Source organism: Ailuropoda melanoleuca, chromosome 1 (genome assembly GCF_002007445.2).
Source record: "Ailuropoda melanoleuca isolate Jingjing chromosome 1, ASM200744v2, whole genome shotgun sequence".
NCBI lineage: Eukaryota > Metazoa > Chordata > Mammalia > Carnivora > Ursidae > Ailuropoda > Ailuropoda melanoleuca.
The window spans coordinates 72,786,563-72,804,841 of record NC_048218.1 but is presented as its reverse complement, the minus strand read 5'-3'; the positions used below and the strand labels follow the sequence as shown (position 1 = coordinate 72,804,841).

Sequence of the window (18,279 nt, the reverse complement as noted above, 5' to 3'; positions counted from 1 at the left end):
ATGCAGCCCAGGAACCTCAAAGAAAGATATTTTGTGGAAAAACTAGGAAAAGCAACATTGCGAAGTGAGTTTCCTTCTTGGTGTTGCTTTCCTCACAGTCTATAGGCGGAGAGGGAAAAGTAGTCAGACTACTCTTAAGATACCAAGCTGCAAAATGTGAAAGTAGCCCAGCCAAGATGCTGCTGACTGCTTTCCTGAACAAAAGCTACAAAGGAAAATGACCCTAGGGACTAATAGGGAGACAGGCTCAGCAAGGAGGCAAACAGGTGCTCTGTCCACCATTCTGAAGAGAAAAGAAATCTCCAATCTCTCAGAGGAATGGACAAAGGACAACAGAGGAAGCCTGGTTTTCTACCTTTCCTAGAATTCTGGACTTCTGGGCCATTATCACCTCACATGGCTACACTCTCATTGCAAAATTCCACCACAGTCGTCCTTGAAACAGTAAAACATGACAACATAGTTTTAACTCTCTCAATAGTGGGAAACTTGAAATCTGAGATCCTCCTTATTTTCCATCGTATTTTATTAATTACTCAGACACTGACTAACATTTTCTGTCCCAACCTCTTTATGTGACTCTGGGTGGCTGTCTTTTCTTAAAGTCGTCTCTCCAACAGAATATCACAGATGGAATGGAGATTATGTAGACACCTCAGCTAGTGCTATTTGTCTAAAAAAAACCAAAAAACAAAAAAAAAAACACAACAGAATCTAACACTTATTCTAACCAGGTAATTTGAATATGGATTCCCTACTTTGGGTACTTACTTAAATTTTGTCCCTGGTTCTTAATTATTTGAGGAGTATTATCTGATTCTGGGGCACTGTGAAAGTGATCTGGGTCATCTTTTGAATTCTCGAAATTAAAATAAAACGTTTAAGTCACCAGTAGCAATAAAAAAAATATCTTCTGGAAATTTTTATTATTTTCTTTTTATAATAACTTATACAGGGGCACCTGGGTGGCAGAGTCGTTAAGCGTCTGCCTTCGGCTCAGGGCGTGATCCCAGCCTTCTGGGATCGAGCCCCACATCAGGCTCCTCTCCTATGAGCCTGCTTCTTCCTCTCCCACTCCCCCTGCTTGTGTTCCCTCTCTCGCTGGCTGTTTCTCTCTGTCAAATTAATAAATAAAATCTTAAAAAAAAAAAACTTATACAAGCTCATAGTTTTTCTCTCTTGAATCTTTCATATTTCATTTCGATCCCCTTTTTGACCTTAGGTTAAAAAAAAAACCTTCAACACTGCAGCACACTGGATTTAATTCCTAATCCTTGAAGGAACAGAACGGGCCTAAATTGGGGTCAAAAGAAATAAAGAACAATACCTTAGACAAGGATATGTTTAATAGCACATTACAGGTAATTAAACCATGGGATCCAGTTAGCAACACCCTAAAGCACACTGGGAAAATAGTTTGTATCATTCCTGCGAAAGTAAAAAGCAGAGAGCAGATAAGCATGTCACGTCCCCAGCCATGACTGTTTCTGCTGCAGGGAGGGGAGCTATTTAATGACCTTGCAAGCTAAAATGGCCCTTAGATGTCCTTTCATAGAGTTTCCCTGTTGAAAAAACAAGGAAGAAACAGGTCCAGGGGCTTCTATCTGGCTCAGTCGGTGGAGCATGTGACTCTTGGTCTTGGGGTTGTGAGTTTGAGCCCCACATTGGTGTACAGGTTACTTAAAAATAAAAATCTTTTAAAAAAAGAAAAAGAAAGAAAGAAATGGGTCCATTTCCAGTGCTGGCAGAGTGGGGAAAAATAGACTTGGAAAAACAAACCTGAGTTGAAACCAAATCTACGTCCTTCTAACCAGACTTGTGAACCCGAGGAGCCCCACCCAGGCCGGCAAGACCTCACTCAGCATCTTTTGGTGACAACTGGTGATAGTAACGAGAACCCCTGTTCCTCTGGGGCTTGCTGTAAAGGCAAGATTCACTGAGTCTATATGTCATTTACTCACTTCTCCACCAGTGACTGAGGAATTACAGTGACACGGGCAGGATGTTAGGCACTGAGAACTAGTAAGAACAGGGCACAGCTCCTATCTTTAGGAACTGGCATGCTGGTCAGAAAGAAGCAGCACACAAACAGACATTATGTGGCTCAGATTTTGGACACCATCGAACATTTGAAAGATTCAACAATAAGCAAAAAGAAAGGATTATCCTTATAATTTAGTGTACAGAGTGTCTAGGGATTATGAATATGTTCCTAAGGCATTAATGAATAAAATAATGACTTTTTGTTTAAGGGCCATAAGATATGAAATGATGGGACTGGAACAGTTGGTGGTTCTCATCCAAGGCTACACTTCAGAATGATCTAGGAGGTTAAAAACAAGCAAACAAAACTGATGACTGATATCCGGGCCCCCAGAGTAGGCACAGTAAGTCAGATTTTCTGGGTGTACAGTATTAGCACATTTTTAAAACTTACGGGTGATTTCATTTTGCAGCTATGCTGAGAACAGTTGGCCTCTATAATCTCTAAGCTCTAACATTTTGTGACTGGACTACAGATCCCATTTGTCTCGTGCCATTCTTCTCCTCTAGGAAACCAAGTTTGGTCTTAGATCTTAGGGCTTTCTCTACTGACCCCTGAGAAGTCATTTAAAAAGACCGTAAACACTTAAACTCCAATAAGAGGCATTAACAACAGTATGATTAGAAGCAGAGGGCCAGGAGATATATAAATTCCACAAACTAATCGAATGACTAACATTGAGCAGATAAAACAAGGAAGACTTTACAAAGTTTGTCTTTTCAGACTCACTCGATTATGCAAAGACCAATGAACTTGGCGTAAACTCACATGTGAAATCCACCTACATGCCAGATATATGAAAGCCACATTCAGGACATATTCAGGCCTGAACCCGGTTAAATGTCTTTGAAAGCCCATTAGCTCTCAAACATTTGGTTTCAATTTTAAAATACTAGAAAAATTACTAAAGCTTTCTCCTCTCTTGAATATTTTCCTCTGCCTAAAATGTATCTGCTTATAGGATTACCCTTGCACGGCAGCAGATTACATCAATGGTAGAGGGTGAGTACTCTAATAAAACGTTTCCTCGAGAACTTGAGGACAACGTAGATAGCCCTATACAGATGGGTAATCAGGATCCTTATCATGGTGTAAAACTATTAAACAGTAAATGGTAACACGACTCAAATTTTCACCTTAGCATTCTATAATGCTTTGTAGTTTGGGAATGGTATTGTTTAATGCATATCAACCCTGCTTGTCCCCTAGCTCCCCTCTATCTCAGCAAAGGTACCACTCACTACTCAATTGTTCAGCTGGGAATCCCCCAGGAACATTACTTGCTCTTGATTCAGATCTACCTATTAGCAGGCTTTGCTCACTCTACCTTCCACTCCTCTTGTCATAGCCGCCTTGACTGCCAGAGGTTTCAGGTGAACATAATCTATGGCAGAGACCAGTGGTTCTCAATCTTGTTGGTCTCAGGACCTTTTTACACTCCTAAAAATTAGTGAGTACCCCCAAAAGCTTCTGTGTATGTGGCTAGTATCATTTAATGCTTACCATGCTTAGAACTTAAAACAGGGGCGCCTGGGTGGCACAGTGGTTAGGCATCTGCCTTCGGCTCAGGGAGTGATCCGGCGTTATGGGATCAAGCCCCACATCAGGCTCCTCCGCTATGAGCCTGCTTCTTCCTCTCCCACTCCCCCTGCTTGTGTTCCCTCTCTTGCTGGCTGTCTCTATCTCTGTCGAATAAATAAATAAAATCTTTAAAAAAAAAAAAAATTAAAAACAAAATGTTCAAATATTTATTTAAAAAATAAGTCCATTAAATATTAATAATATAGTATGTTTAAATAAAACATAACTATAATTTCCAAAACAAAAAAAAATTTGAAAAAGTAGTTTATATGCTTGCAAATCTTTTTCATGCCTGGCTTAACAGAAATCACCTGGATTCTTAAAAGTGTTTCTGCATTTAATCTCTTGCAACATGTTTTTGTGGCTGAAGTATATAGAGATAAGCTGGCCTCACCCAGATACATGGTTAAAAAGGAAGGAAAATTTTAATAGCCTTTCCAGATGATTGTGGATATATTATATAATCTCTGGAAAACTCCAATGGACACTTGTCACAGAATGAATGAAAAAAGTAAATAATCAGTATTAGGATATGCTATTATGAAAATAATTTTGACCATATGGACCCACTGAAAAGTTTTCAAGGAGCTCCCAGGGCCTCTGCACCACGCTTTGAGAAGTGCTGGCCCAGACTTATGCCCTAGCCTCCTAAGGCTCTCCTGTGATCCCTTCTCCTCCCCAAAGCCAGTGTGTCCCTTTAACTATGCAAGTCACATTTTATCAGCCCCTATTTTTGACTCTAATGGATTTTAGATTAAAATACAAAATCCCTCACAAGTCAGCCCTTGCTAGGTTTTCCAACATTACTTGTACCCTTTTCTCTCATTCAATCTACACTTCAATTCCCTCTCACCCCAATCTTCACGAGAAAGTTGTTCTCTTCTGCCTTGAACGTTCTTCCATCCCTCTTTGCCTGCCCTACCCTTTAGGACTCAGCTTAAATGACTCTTCCTGGGGCACCTGGGTGGCTCAGTCATTCAGCGTCTGCCTTTGGCTCCGGGAGTGATCCCAGGGTCCTGGGATCCAGCCCTGCATCGGGTTCCCTGCTCTGCTGGGAGCCTGCTTCTTCCTCTCCCACTCCCCCTCCTTGTGTTCCCTCTCTCACTGGCTGTCTCTCTCTCTGTCAAATAAATAAATAAATTTAATAAATAAATAAATAAATGGCTCTTCCTCGGAGAAATGTTTCCTAACCAAATGCTGGAGACACTATCTTCATTTTACAAATCAGCAAACGGAGGTTCAAAGACATTGAGAAAGTTGCCTAAAGTTCTTACAAATAATATAGCCAGAATATCCAGATTTTGAATTCAGATCCCACACCAAAGTTCATATACTTAATCACTCTGCTATATCATCACTTAAACAGTAACTAAAAAGACAAGAAAAGACAAGACAAGAAAATACAAGACAAGCAGACTAAATCCTACAGGGCTCTCCTGACCTTGGTATTAACCTCTTTACATTCGTAAACATCTGAAGCAATTGTTTATGCTTAGAGTCAAGAAAGCCTGCCCCTCTGGACCCAAGTCTCCCAGTGAGTCCTTAGGTGTCCCAAGTGACACCCCTTGACATCTCTTAAGCTCCTGGCACGCAGAAAGGGATAGCCCAGCCAGGAGCCTGGGACCAGCATGTAACAACCCACCTACCAGTCTTTCTACTTCAAGCCTCCTCCTTGCTAGAGATCCTCCCTGGGGGCCCTAGATCATACACAGAGCAGAGCAAAACTGTCATCACACTCCACACTTCCTTGAACTCTTTATCTGATTCGCCCAGCAAGAGTTTCCAGGCTTCAAGTCAAATTGAGTTATTCACAGTCAGCCTTCTTAGCTCAAGATAGTAGAGATAAAGACAGAGGACCTGCAGTGTGGGGAGTGGGGGTCATGTGACAGCCTAGCTACTTCCTGACTCCAGGAACCGGACAAGTCTCTCGACCACTTTGAACCACAGTTTTCTTATGACAAAGATGGGGCTAACTGTATCAGTGGATTGCTATAAAGAACAAAAGGGGTAAAAGCTGGGAAGAAACTCTGTAAATCCGGAAGTCATATAGTGAAGTTAATTGTTATTATTAAAAGTTATCATTATATATGGGTCATTTACAGACATTTTGTATCTAAGGCTCCTCCTTTTTTCTGATGCTTAGAAGGTGGCCTTGGCTTGAGAGTCCTTTTAATATGGTGGATCTTTCTTTAGACAACAGGTAAAACTCTATAGTTTGATGGGTAGGCCATCAGAGAGAATCCAAAATGTAGCAAATTAACTGGGTCTCTTCTAATAAGGCTGTCTTTGAGAGTCCTCATAAAATCTATAATAATTCTAGGAGGAAAAGCCAATAGCAAATACATCTTGATGAAGCACTCAAGGAAGAAAAGAGAAAACAGTAACCACTACTAACAAATTCCCTAAACCAAACCCACGCTGTCGTATCCATGCATAAATATGCTCTCACCAAGAACAGAAGCAATGTGGTGACACAGTGGTAAGGTCAGTACTTTTTCCTACGTATAATTTCATGAGCCAAAGCTTTAGTTTCTAAAGATCTTCCAAAATATTCCTATTGCTTCCTCAAATACAGAGACTGCCTCATTTCTTGCAAATTGTTTTTCTAATTCTGTTCAAGAATATCAACTTCATTAAAACTTTAAAGATTTAATCCTGAGTTATGGCTTGATGAGATCTCTGTGGGATGAAAGAAATCAAGAGATCACAGTACCTGCTATTTTATAACGTTCTTACAATGGAAACTTAATTTGTTGATGAGAATGCACTGCTGTAGAGAAAATAGGATTTAAACACACACACACAGACACACACACAGAGACACACACACACAGACACACACACACACACATACACACACACACAAAATATCAGTTTAAATCCTAGGGTGGGTTTCTGAAGAGAAAAGCTTGTGGGGTTTTTTGGTTGTTTTTTTTTAACAGACATCAAGCCAAATATCATTTAATTAGGCCGATTTTGTAGTTGAGACATAAGTCAGACTTATAAAAAAGAAAATACAATAAAAGTACTTGCTATAAATGTACAGTATCACCTGTCTTATGAAACTATTCTTGATCTATATATTAACCAGAAGTATTTCAATTCATAAAAATCTAATTTATGTTCCATAGATCCCATGATTAAGCATTATTTCCCCTTTTTCATCAATTTTCTTGTTGAAGTTTCTATTATCTGTAATGTTTTCTTCACCTATGTAAAAGGGTGTGTTTGACAGTAAAATGTTGAATGAGTGTGCTGTTAAATTCTATATATCTACCAAAACCAGTTGGAAGCATACTGAAATATTTTGAATAGCCACAATCTGTATAAGAGCAGAAATAAGGACTCAGAAAAATAAGACAAATGAAAAGTAACAAAATTTAGTAAAAGACATAATCACTTATTGGATTTATTTTACCCACTCAGTGTAAATAGACTACATCATTTCTAAAAGGAAGGGACCTAGAAAACCAAATGCTTAAGTCATGAAAAACATCTAATATTTTTTAGGCTAGGAATTTTTCCTGATTGTTGACTTTTTTTAATGCTTTGGTTTAAGGGAAGGAATCAAATGATATAGAAAAATTATAAAAATTTAAAAATCACATAAAATACATAGATTTAGGCTTATGTCATTACTATGCCTTCCAGAGGGCTCTCATTTGAAAAATGAAAGAGTGATACTGGATGACCCCCAAGGTTCATGGCCTCTGCAACATTCCCAGAGTTGACAAACACTTTTCCCTTACTTGATCGTGAATGCTATCAATTACCTGCAGTAACTTTTGAGTCAAAACAGAAATGCTTTTGGAGTCAACCATATGTAGAGGTGTTTCTATTCAAAAGTAGAACCAATGCTGGAAATGAATGAGCTATGTAATTCACATGCGTATACTAGTAGCTTAGATGCAGCGAATGAAGTGGTGTCAACATGTTAGCAAAATATTTAGTAGGCTTGGCCCATACAGGTATTCTATATATAAATAATGACTCAAATAATAACATGAGAATGCTCTCTTCTTCATCACAAGGTACACAAACAGAAATGTTCTAAAGGCTTTTTTATGGGTCGATGACTTCAGCCAACTTGCCAGTTCAAGGTCTCCAACATCTCATTTCCAAAGAGCTACAATCCATGCAGTGCCTAAGGGACTAACTATTCCTGCACTGTCTGTATGTCTTCACTATTCGATTTATTGCTATAATGCATGCTAGCTATAGAATGGTCATTTTAGAACCCTAATTGCCTGATTTAGCCTATACCATAACCTTCTACTAGTTACCTCCTATACTCTGCACTATTCCTGTTCTAATTACAAAATAATAATAATAGTAATAATAATAACAACAGCGGCAGCAATCCCTAATGGTAAAAATAAATGCAAAATACACAAAATTACTCCCAACCTTTAATAGAGGGCACCCAGCTTTCTTACACTACTTTTCTCAGTGTTGTGAAGAACACAGGCAAGATTAATCAACTGGACTTAGATCTAGTCCCAATTTTACCCCAATCTAGCTATGTAACCTTCTATAAACCACCAATTTGCCCTGATTCTAGGTTTTCTCCTCTAAGTAGGAGTTTGCTGCACAATCCCACGACAAGCCATCACTTTGTGCTCCTGGGATGGCATTATTAAAGCATCGGACATGCACCATGACACTGGAATTGTGTGATGTGAGGTCCTGCACTGGCACCTCTCCTGTTTAAATTGTGCAATATCATGATTTTAAAATCTGAAACGTTTACCATGTAATTTCCGTACTCCCAGTGTTTATAAAGTTTCAACCTTATACATATCAGAACTTGGTGAACTAAGACAAGAAATTGAGAGACAATATGTCAGCCATGAAATCAGAAAAACAACTGTGGCCTTTCCCATCTAACGTTTGACTTAGTTTTACTGCCTCAGCTTCATTCCCTCGGAAAGTCTAGTCAATGGAATATGTGCCTCGATGACAGAATTTCAGAGTGGAAATTCTTTATCAGGACAAGTTATTCCATTTCACCACTTTCTTACCATTTGTGACTCAGTTTATAGTTCATAAGGGTATGACTTAGAAGGGCAAGTGATTTCAAGAATAACTCAAATACTAAGTGAAGGTAACATCAAATGCTTATAAAACAGGTTCCCTCAAATAGCTTTTCTTTTTGGTGTTTAGCAACTTCCTCCCAATCCAGCTAAAGAATCCTCTCTGGAATTGAGATGTGGAAGGTGCTATCTCTCTATAAATAGGCTCATCCCATGCTATGTGAATCATGGTTGCTGACAGCAAATCAACAGACTAATTATTTGGCTTTGTTAGTAGCGATAATAGCACGCTAACATCTTTCCAAATCTTTTTCCGCACCCCACACTCCCATTCTTCTAAGCTAAGTTTCAGGCCAAACTGAAGTCCGCGGTGTGCAAATGCATACACGCTGGCCTTGCACTGGGCATGTCTTAACAGGGCCTGTGATCTCTCAGCCAGATGATCACTGTGAGACTTTAGCTAAATAAAAGAAGTCACCAGCCAGGATCCTCTCTGCCAAGATGTACACTAAGTAAATGAAAAAGAGGAGCAGATTAAATTAACACTGAAGAAAACAATAAACTCAGCAATTCTATTTTCTAAAGAGATGCTAAGGAAAGGGCCACGGGAAGCAATTTCCCCATGTAAAATTAAGCCATGCGAATTGTTCATCTCCAAATCAACTTCCACACGGATCAGGTGAGTTCAGCTTACCCATTCACAAATATCACCCACCTATCATTTTTACTGCCTTGTTTAGAACCCAGGAGGCTGAGTAGCATCTATTCACAAACATCACTTAATTATCCCAACTGGAGTGCAAGAACATACTTCAAAGGCTGAAATATAAGAGTTACATTGAATTCAGAGTCTTGAAGTTCCTTGTAGACCACAGAAGCCCTCAGAGAAAATGACCCCCAAATGATCCCTGCACAAAAAATACAAGGGATTTTATTTTCCCCTAATATGAATTACTCTATAAATATAGAACTCTAGTTTTCATAGAAAGCTTCACTTTATGAAATTAATAGACTATATTAATTGCATGTAAACCAACAGAGATTTTAGTAGCTCTTGCCTTGGGATCACGATCTTTTTGTTTCCTCCTGAAATTTACTATGTGATCAACATCACAGAATAAGAGAAAGAGTCCACTGTGAAGTCAATCACGTCATGAAAACCCAAGGGAAAAACGAAAATTAGATGGCTTCTTCATAAGACTTAATACTAAATTTCTAAACTAATTCTGAGCTTCACTGGTCTACACTTTCCAAATGTTTTCCTCACTCCAATGACCCTAGCCCATGTTTCATTTCTGGAACCCAGATGAACATCACGGAATTGCAAAGATGCTAACCTAAACCAGTCACCTGATCACAGAGCAAGCTTTCTTTCTAGGCCGCATTTCCTTTCAGTTGACCACACCAAAAGGAGAGTATCTGCAGATTGCAAATGACCTGGTGGGCCACACCCTGAGAATCAACAAAGTCGGGGAAAGGACATATCTGGGCAATCCCACTTTCATTCTCTCAAGCTGGCCTGGTTTGAGCTGGGAATAAGCACCCTGAAACTCAAGATATCCACTTTCCCTTTGTAAATAAAGATCACATCGAAGACCAACCATGTGAGTTTAGGGACAAAGAAGAGAATCAACTTCAGAAAGGCCTTAACAAGAAAATCTCTGATAAGTCTAAAGTTGTGTGTTTTTTTCACACTCCCTTAGGCCAAATTGCAGATACTATGTTGTTTCCTTAATGTCCCAAAAGAAAGTGTGCGTGTGCAAAGGATGGGAGCAATAGGGCAGAAAAGTTAATGAGCAGAACCCTGGGAAACCAGGAGAGTACTGGAGGAAGAGAATAGGAAAAAGAGGTCTGTGTAAAAGGAAGTGAAGGAGCATGTGGGAAAGTGGGGAGGTGAGAGCCCATCAGAATGTCTGAAAGATGCAATATCATGTGTTGCTGGAGGAAGAGTTAGAAAAAGAAAAAAATTAAGCTTATCTGGTGTCCAGTAAGTGCCTGTGTCCAGAACTATGCTAAATGTTATGGGAGATACAGGGAAGAAGGTTTATTTATATTTGGGTCCTCAGCAGGCAGTATAAGCCCTGGATGGATGGATAGATGGACAGATGAGAGACAGAGAGAGAATATGAATGAGATGGTCGCTGCCCTCAAAGATTCTACAGGCTTTATGGGACCAGGAGCATCTATACATGTAGCTCTCACCCTGGTCAAACCGTGGTTTCATCAAGATACAAAGTGTTTTCCTGAATATGGGACAAGAAGCTATTAACTGACAGAAGGTGATTGAAAGAGAGACGTCTGGAAATTAGGGGAGAACGGGGGCCGGAATGGCACCAGGGGGATCCTGGTTCCCTTCGGTGGGTGCCCCCAAGTGCTCTGCAAAAGGGGAGAGGGGCGTCAGCTCTGGGGAGCCCACCGCCTGGGCTTCTACTGACCTGGTCTCCGCCTCACTGGCCTCTTGCGGCCGCTGCAGAAGCGCACTTTGCTGAATACCCCGAGGACGTGCCTTTCGCACAGGGAGCGCCCGTCTTTGCTGGGGCTGGAGCGGCGCTTGGAGGCCGACACCCGGTCGCTGTTGGACTCCCTCGCCTGTCGTTTCTGCCGGATCAAGGAGCTGGCTATCGCCGCAGCCATAGCTGCTCAGCGCGGGCCCCAGGCCCCGGGCTCCACTGCGCCCTCGGGATCGCGCTCCACCGGGGCGAGGGCAGGACCTCGGCGGCCTGGAGGGACAGGGCAGGCGCGGGGAGGCAGTGCTAATATTTGAGGAGGCTGCAGTACCGAAAACCCGACGCCCACAAGGTTAGTCAGAGTCTGGGCAGTGGCGACAAAATGTGTGAAAATCCAGATGTAAACTTCCCCAGCCGCTGGCAGCGGGGGCGGGGCGGTCCCAGGCCTTCCAGTTAACTAGACTCTTGCACCCCAAACTTGCACCCCAAGGCGATCCGCGTCCGAGGGCCAGTGGGGAGTTTGGTCACACTGCGTTCAGAGTACCAAGTGGAAGGGTAAGAAGGATGTCCAAAACAACAAGCCGTGCCCCCGTTGGAGAGGCGCAAGCGTTGCAAGGTGTCCAAAGTATATCTACACATACATACATATAAAACCCGTTTACAAAGCAGAGTCTGGACCGAGGCGGGTAGCGTGCCCCCGGTAGAAAATACTAAAAAGTGAATAAAACGTTCCTTTAGAAAACAAGCCACCAACCGCCAGAGAGGAGGAGAGGAAGGCAGCAATTTAACTCCCTGCGGCCCGCAGTTCTGAAGATTAGGAGGTCCGTCCCGGCTGAGTGAGGTCTACGGAATGCATCTCTTCGGCTGCGGTTCTCCAGGGGCCGGCCGCCGGAGTTCTGGAATTCCGAGAGGCGCGAAGTGGGAGCCGTGAGCCGGAGTCTGGGTAGGGGCGCGGGGCGGGGGCAGCTGTTTCCAGCTGCGGTGCGCGCGACTCCCCGCCAGCAGCGCTGCGAAGAGAGCGGGAGGAGGGGGAAGGAAGGAGGGACGGGGAAGGAGGGAGGGACGGAGGGAGGAAGATCCTCGAGGGCCAAGCACCCCTCGGGGAGAAACCCGCGAGAGGAGAGAGCCAGGGATGCGCGGGGTCCCAAGAGCGGGCGCTCTTGCTCTTTCTGCTCGCTTTCTGGCACAAGACGGGCACAGTTGGTGATTATTTAGGGAATCCTAAATCTGGAATGACTCAGTAGTTTAAATAAGCCCCCTCAAAAGGCAGCGAAGCCGAAGGTGTCCTCTCCAGCTCGGCGCCCACACGCCTTAACTGGAGCTCCCCGCCATGGTCCGCCCGGGGCCGCCGCACCGAGCCGGTCTCCGCACAGGCTCAGAGGGAGCGAGGGAAGAGGGAAGGAGGGGGCGCCCTGGCGGGCTCGGGATCAGGTCATTGCCGCGGTGCCCGGGCCCCCCAGGCTCGCGCGGCCCGGCAGTCCGCAGCTCGCAGGCAGCAGATCAGATGGGGATTACCCGCCGGACGCGAGGCCGATCACTCGCTCCCGCGCAGCCCATCCCGGCCGAGGAAGGAAGTGACCGGCGCGCTGCGAACCCCCGCGCGTCGACTCGGGCGGGGCGGGGGCTGGCTGCGGGCGACGTCGGCTCGAGGCGGCTGCGGCTCCGGGCCGGAGCTGCCCACCATGGTCTGGCGTCGGGAGCTCAGGTGGGGCCCCTAGGCCGTCCGGGGCGACCGCGGGAGGCTGTCGAGCGCGCCCCCGGAGCCGGACGCAGACTCTGGGGTCGGGGCCAAGGAGCAGGTGCGGGCTGCCGCCAACTCGCCCAACTTGCTGCGCGGGTGGCCGCTCAGAGCCGCGGGGTAGCGGGGCGCCCCCAGCCGCCGCGCCGCCGCCTCCCCAGGCCCCGGAGGGGGCGCTCAGGGCGGAGTCCCATTCATGGGCAGAGGCTCTGGGCGCGCCGAGCCTCACTGGCTCCCGGGCGCCGCCGCCGCCCAGCCGGATCGCTCCGCTGGAGCGCTAGCTCCGCAGGAAACTCTAGGCGGGGACGACAGCCACGGAGACGGAGGGTGGGACGAACAGCCGGCGGCTGCCGGCGTGCCTCTGGCACTGCTCGCCCACCCGCCCGAGGGCTTGAGAGCGCCCAGGTGGGGCCGGGCCGGGGGTCGGGCTCCCGGAGCGCAGAGAAGCGCGGCGCGCTCGGGTCCTCCTCCCCTCCCAGGCGACCTCTGCTCCCAGACTCTCTTCTCCTCCCTCCCTCCCGTCACCCCTCTCCCCCTTCTCTGTCTTCTGTCTCTCCCCTTTCTCCTCTCTACGCAATCCTACGTGATTGAGGTTTGGATGAGAAATTCTCAGAGGCAGAGTGAAGGAACTGCAGCTCGGGTCTGTTCTGTCCCATCCCTCCCCCAAGAGAAAACAGAACCACCGGCCGGTTAAAGGACCCTGAGCGCACAAAGAAGGGATTAGGAGAGGAAGAGCTGAGGGAAAGCAGTCCACCCGCTCTCCCACAAGCTGGAGCACACAGAATTCTCTATTAGGAAGGCAGGCAGTGGACACTAGAGAAAGTAACGATGGCCTTTTGGGCCCTCATGTTGAGTCCCACCTTTAGGTCATTTTGTAAGAGCATGAAGTGCTTCCACATCCTTGAAACCCAGTTTTCTTGGTTCTATCCAGAAAGCTGCAAAGCAGGTTCTATCCTTAAAATGAGGGATCAAGTGAGCACCCTGCACAGAGAGGAGAATGCAGGAGGGGTGAGATGGTGACTGTGGGCAAGGGCAGTCAACAACCAGCTCTGGGGTGCAGTCAGGTCTCCAGGATGGTGGTGATGACAGAGAGATGTTACAGAAAACTCAGCGTAGAAGATACTGTCACCCAAGTTGAAACGCAGCATGAAAGATTTTGGAAACGTAAAGGAGTAATCACCTGCCGTTCGTGCTAAGGTCTGGATGTGGCTATTAGTTAATACTCATAATCTCTCTTCAACGTGTCTTCAGATATCCCTAATCCTGCCCCTTCAGTCTCTCCACTAAGCATCAAGGGTAGTGCCAGGAGATTAAATGGATGATTTCCGACAGAAACTAGTATACGTTCCAAATAATAGAGGGCAAGGGACACGCAGGCCCTGGAAGCCCCTGAAAATGGATAGGGAACCCTGAGGAGAGGTCCCAGGAACTCTCTAGATGTGGGCACAAACCTAGCAGAAATTCACTTAGGCGATGAGAAGGATTGAGGCCTCTGAGGCTGTTTAGACTGAGCACTGTGTCAAACAACGCTACAGTGTCTGGAGGCCTGGATATTTCGTGATGCTGCTGGACATAACACAGGCAGATGGGGCTTTATGAGGCCGACAGCTAGGACGAGGATCGAATAAACAAGGCACCCGGAGAGGGGGGAATCCCAACTGTCCACACAGAACACAATCCCCTGGGGCAGTTCAACATGACTGAATAAGGACAGTGAACTTGGGATTCTAACCATACAGAACAAGAGAGGTGAAAAAGACACACACAAACACATGCACACACACACCTCTTCTCCAAAAGTGAAGCTGAACACATTTTCAAAAATGCATCCCAATAAGGCAAGGGGAGTTGCTTAGAATCAATTGGTAACACGTCAATTAGGGAAATGTTCACATTTCATCAATAAAATCATTTTCCTTCCTTGGCTACCAGAAGACTTGTCTCATTCTTGAGGAAGGCAGACACAGATAGTACAAGCTGGCATTGGGGGCTCCTGGCCTCCTGCAGTTCAACACCCAAAAAGAAAAAGGTCACCTGAGGTGAGGAATATAGGGACATGGGCAGGCGAGGGATGTGTAGTAAGGCCCTGAGGAAATCATTGCTAAACTTGGAGTTTCTTATCCTCAAAATGGGAATAATCATTCCCATCTACCTCAGAGAACTGAATATGTATGTGCAAGCATTTTGAAAACTGGAAAATGCCAAATGAGTGAAAGAGATGATGACTGTTTGTTTTTGTTTTTTTTTTAAGAAAATGCATGATACTCTTCTGAGATGCTTTTTTTAAAATGCAGATTCCTGATGGTTTCTCAGAACGTGAAGCAGAAGTCTCTGAGAAGAGGCCAGGAATTTGAGTTTTTAACAAGTTTTTCACGTGTCAAAGCTTCAGAGTTTCATTCACACTCACACACACACACACACACACACACACCGTGTAGGTAATACTAGAAGGAAGAAATCAACTCAGACTCTCCAAATCTATCATTTCCACAGAATTCCCAAAGCCTGGGAAGAGGATGTGTGTTCTCTAACCTTTGAGTGTGTTGTGTTTTTTTTTCTGTAGGTTTATGCAAAATGAAGATGTTTTGATGCAGGAGGTGACCAATGTAGAGGCACAGGGTGGAAGAGGGTAGATGGGGCAGGAGATGAAAATGCAGACGGGGCGCCTGGGCGGCACAGTGGTTAAGCGTCTGCCTTCGGCTCAGGGCGTGATCCTGGCGTTGTGGGATCGGGCCCCACATCAGGCTCCTCTGCTATGAGCTTGCTTCTTCCTCTCCCACTCCCCCTGCTTGTGTACCCTCTCTCTCTGGCTGTCTCTATCTCTGTCAAATAAATAAATAAAATCTTTTTAAAAAAGAAAAAAAAAAAAGAAAATGCAGACAACACTTGTTTGAAGTTCTCCTCTCTGCCTTGACAGGCCAGCAGCAAGTCAGGCATTTAAGGAACAAAATCAAAACAACAAATGGGAGCTTTCTGAGAGTGACACTATTCCCATCTTTAGATCTCTATTAAAAGAACGTGGTGTTTCCGATTCGATGAGACAACAAAGACTACTCATCTTCTTGCACTCCTGCAGCTGTTGTCAGGGTGCTTGTTGAACTGCTAAGCCCTGTAAGTCATCCTCAGCCTCCCTTACTTTATGGACTCCATTTCCCCAATGAGAGGAAGAGGTAAGCCTCAGGACCTTTGAGATGTTATCTAGGCTCCATGCACATAGCTGTTCAGCTCAGAAGCAATGCTTACATTAGTTTTTTGACGTCCAGAAATTCATAACTTTCCTACCAAGCCACTAAATGTCAGAAATCTTCCTCCACAGTTACAAGGGCATTTCAATATCCTTTCACTTAAGCGTCAGGAATGAGATTAAATCAGCCTACTGATGATTGAGGTAAAACAATCTGGTTTTTTTAAAAGGGCAATATCTAAGGAAAAATGATACCTTGATTTTTATGCCATCTTTCTTTGCACAACTTGTGAATTTACCTTTACAATTCCGAAGACATCATGGGTGGAAGCGGGTTTAACTACTTTGGAGAAAGTTGCCAGATACACATTGAAAGGTTAATTATGAAGTTGTATTTGTATTTCTGACCTCCACTCAAGCAAATAAAACATGGACAGTCTTCGTCATGTCCATATTTTAAAAGGAAAAAACACAGAATGTTAAATAGTCTTTCCCTTATTCCCATACCAAACCTTCTAACACCCACATCAAACTCTCAGGACCACTGTAGTCATTCACTTTGTAACCTTAAATTGAGCACAGAGTACATCCAAGGCTCTGCTTCCGTTACCAAGGGGAACTCAATACACCCTCGACATTCTTCCTGCCCTCAATGAACTTACAGGACATGCCATCATCATCTTATTTGACTCTTAATCACCCACTAACTGTATGCTACTGTATACAGTATGTATACACTAACTGTATGCTACTGGACAAGGTATTCAATCTGTTTGAACCACATTTGCAAAACAGGTCAGTGATCATGACACTAGCAGTATCTACTGAACTGGGCTGCAGCAAGGCTCAAAGAAGATGTGATGATAATGTAAAGTATTAGAATGAGCATGCTGTTATTAAAATATCCATTTAAATCAAGTCCCTGCTATAAAACCCAGACATCCCAAAACAAGGAAACATACCTTGTGATTCATACGCATCATCATTCACTCCTGGACCTGATGTATTTAATGAAGGCTGGATCTACTTGAAATGAATGATTAACCTTGACATTGTAATGGCAAACAAAATTTTCATTAGTGGAATATAGTCAGTGTCCTTCCCTGTTAGGAACACAGAGGAATGTAGCTGTGCTCATACATCATTCTGCTCTGAGATCAGGCCCCTGACTCAAAGCTTGGTGAATATGAGCTCACTGGGCTCTGACACAGCAAGCTTGACAGGCAGAAGACCTTTTCTCCATGAATTTTATCCCATGCAGGAGTGGTACTTCCATGTGCTTTTGCTTTTCTCTGCCAGATTGTTGGTAAAAATTGGTTGGCAGAAGCAATATAAACAATTACTTTCTAATAATTTCTGAATTCCTTTACACAACAAATTTATGTGTGGTTCTTTATCCAATAATTCAACAACTGAATTGTTACATGTTATATGTTTGTCTGGTTTTAGTCATTCCTCAAAATAGGAAAGACAATAGATTTAATTCTTCTTTGTGACACACATCAGGGGTAGTATCCTTATTGCCCAAGTAGAGAAATATCAATTTTCGAAGAATGTCTGTTTTGATGAGATATATAAGATACAGTAAATGTGAGCCAGCGCTAAGCACCCTGCAGTTCTAAGTGCACTGCGATTATGGACACGTTGAATCCTTATAACAGCCCTACGAGGTAGGTTCTGTCATTATCCTCATTTTATAAATGAAGAAACTGGGGCACAAAGAGGTTCAGTTGCTTAATCAAGGTCACCCAGTTAAGAATTGGTAGAGTTCAAATGTAACCCACAGAATTCATTTCCAGAGCTTCCCTTTTCTCCTCTGTGTTACACTGTATGTCAATAAAAACATGATACCATATGCAATTATAATCATGTAATAAAATTAATATAAGAAAGCAAATGTCATTTGTATTAACATCATCTTTTACTGCTTAGAAATCGTCTTCCTGTGTATTATCTCAATGAGACTCCCAATAACCTTGAGAGGAAAGTTAAGGGAACAACAATAACCCAATTTTACAAACTAAGACTCCAGTAAGTGATGACATCCCCCAAGGTCACACAACGGAGGAGTAAAGATCTAAGAGCTTAACCCAGGCCTTCTGATCTCAATGTCTCTCATGTCCTAACTAAGATCGCAGAGAAAAAATGGGAATGTTAAACTGTCTTTCATCCACTAACCTCTAGTACTCGCTAGCAAGGCTTCACATCTAGTAAATAACCTTGAAAAGATCAATCCACATTGGAAGGGAAGG

General features: G+C 43.9%; 1 protein-coding gene across 3 annotated transcripts in view; it reads right to left on the bottom strand.

The window, feature by feature from the left end:
* FGF12 (fibroblast growth factor 12) overlaps nucleotides 1-18,279 on the bottom strand; it is a 563,174-nt gene that overhangs the window by 247,692 nt on the left and 297,203 nt on the right. The window contains exon 1 of one of the 3 annotated variants that reach the window (XM_002927247.4): nucleotides 11,094-13,318. The exons of the other annotated variants lie outside the window; for them this stretch is intronic. Coding sequence (XP_002927293.1) covers nucleotides 11,094-11,292 — 199 coding nt within the window. The 5' untranslated portion in view covers nucleotides 11,293-13,318. Of the gene's footprint in view, nucleotides 1-11,093; nucleotides 13,319-18,279 lie in introns of those variants that run through there. 3 annotated transcript variants of the gene reach the window in all.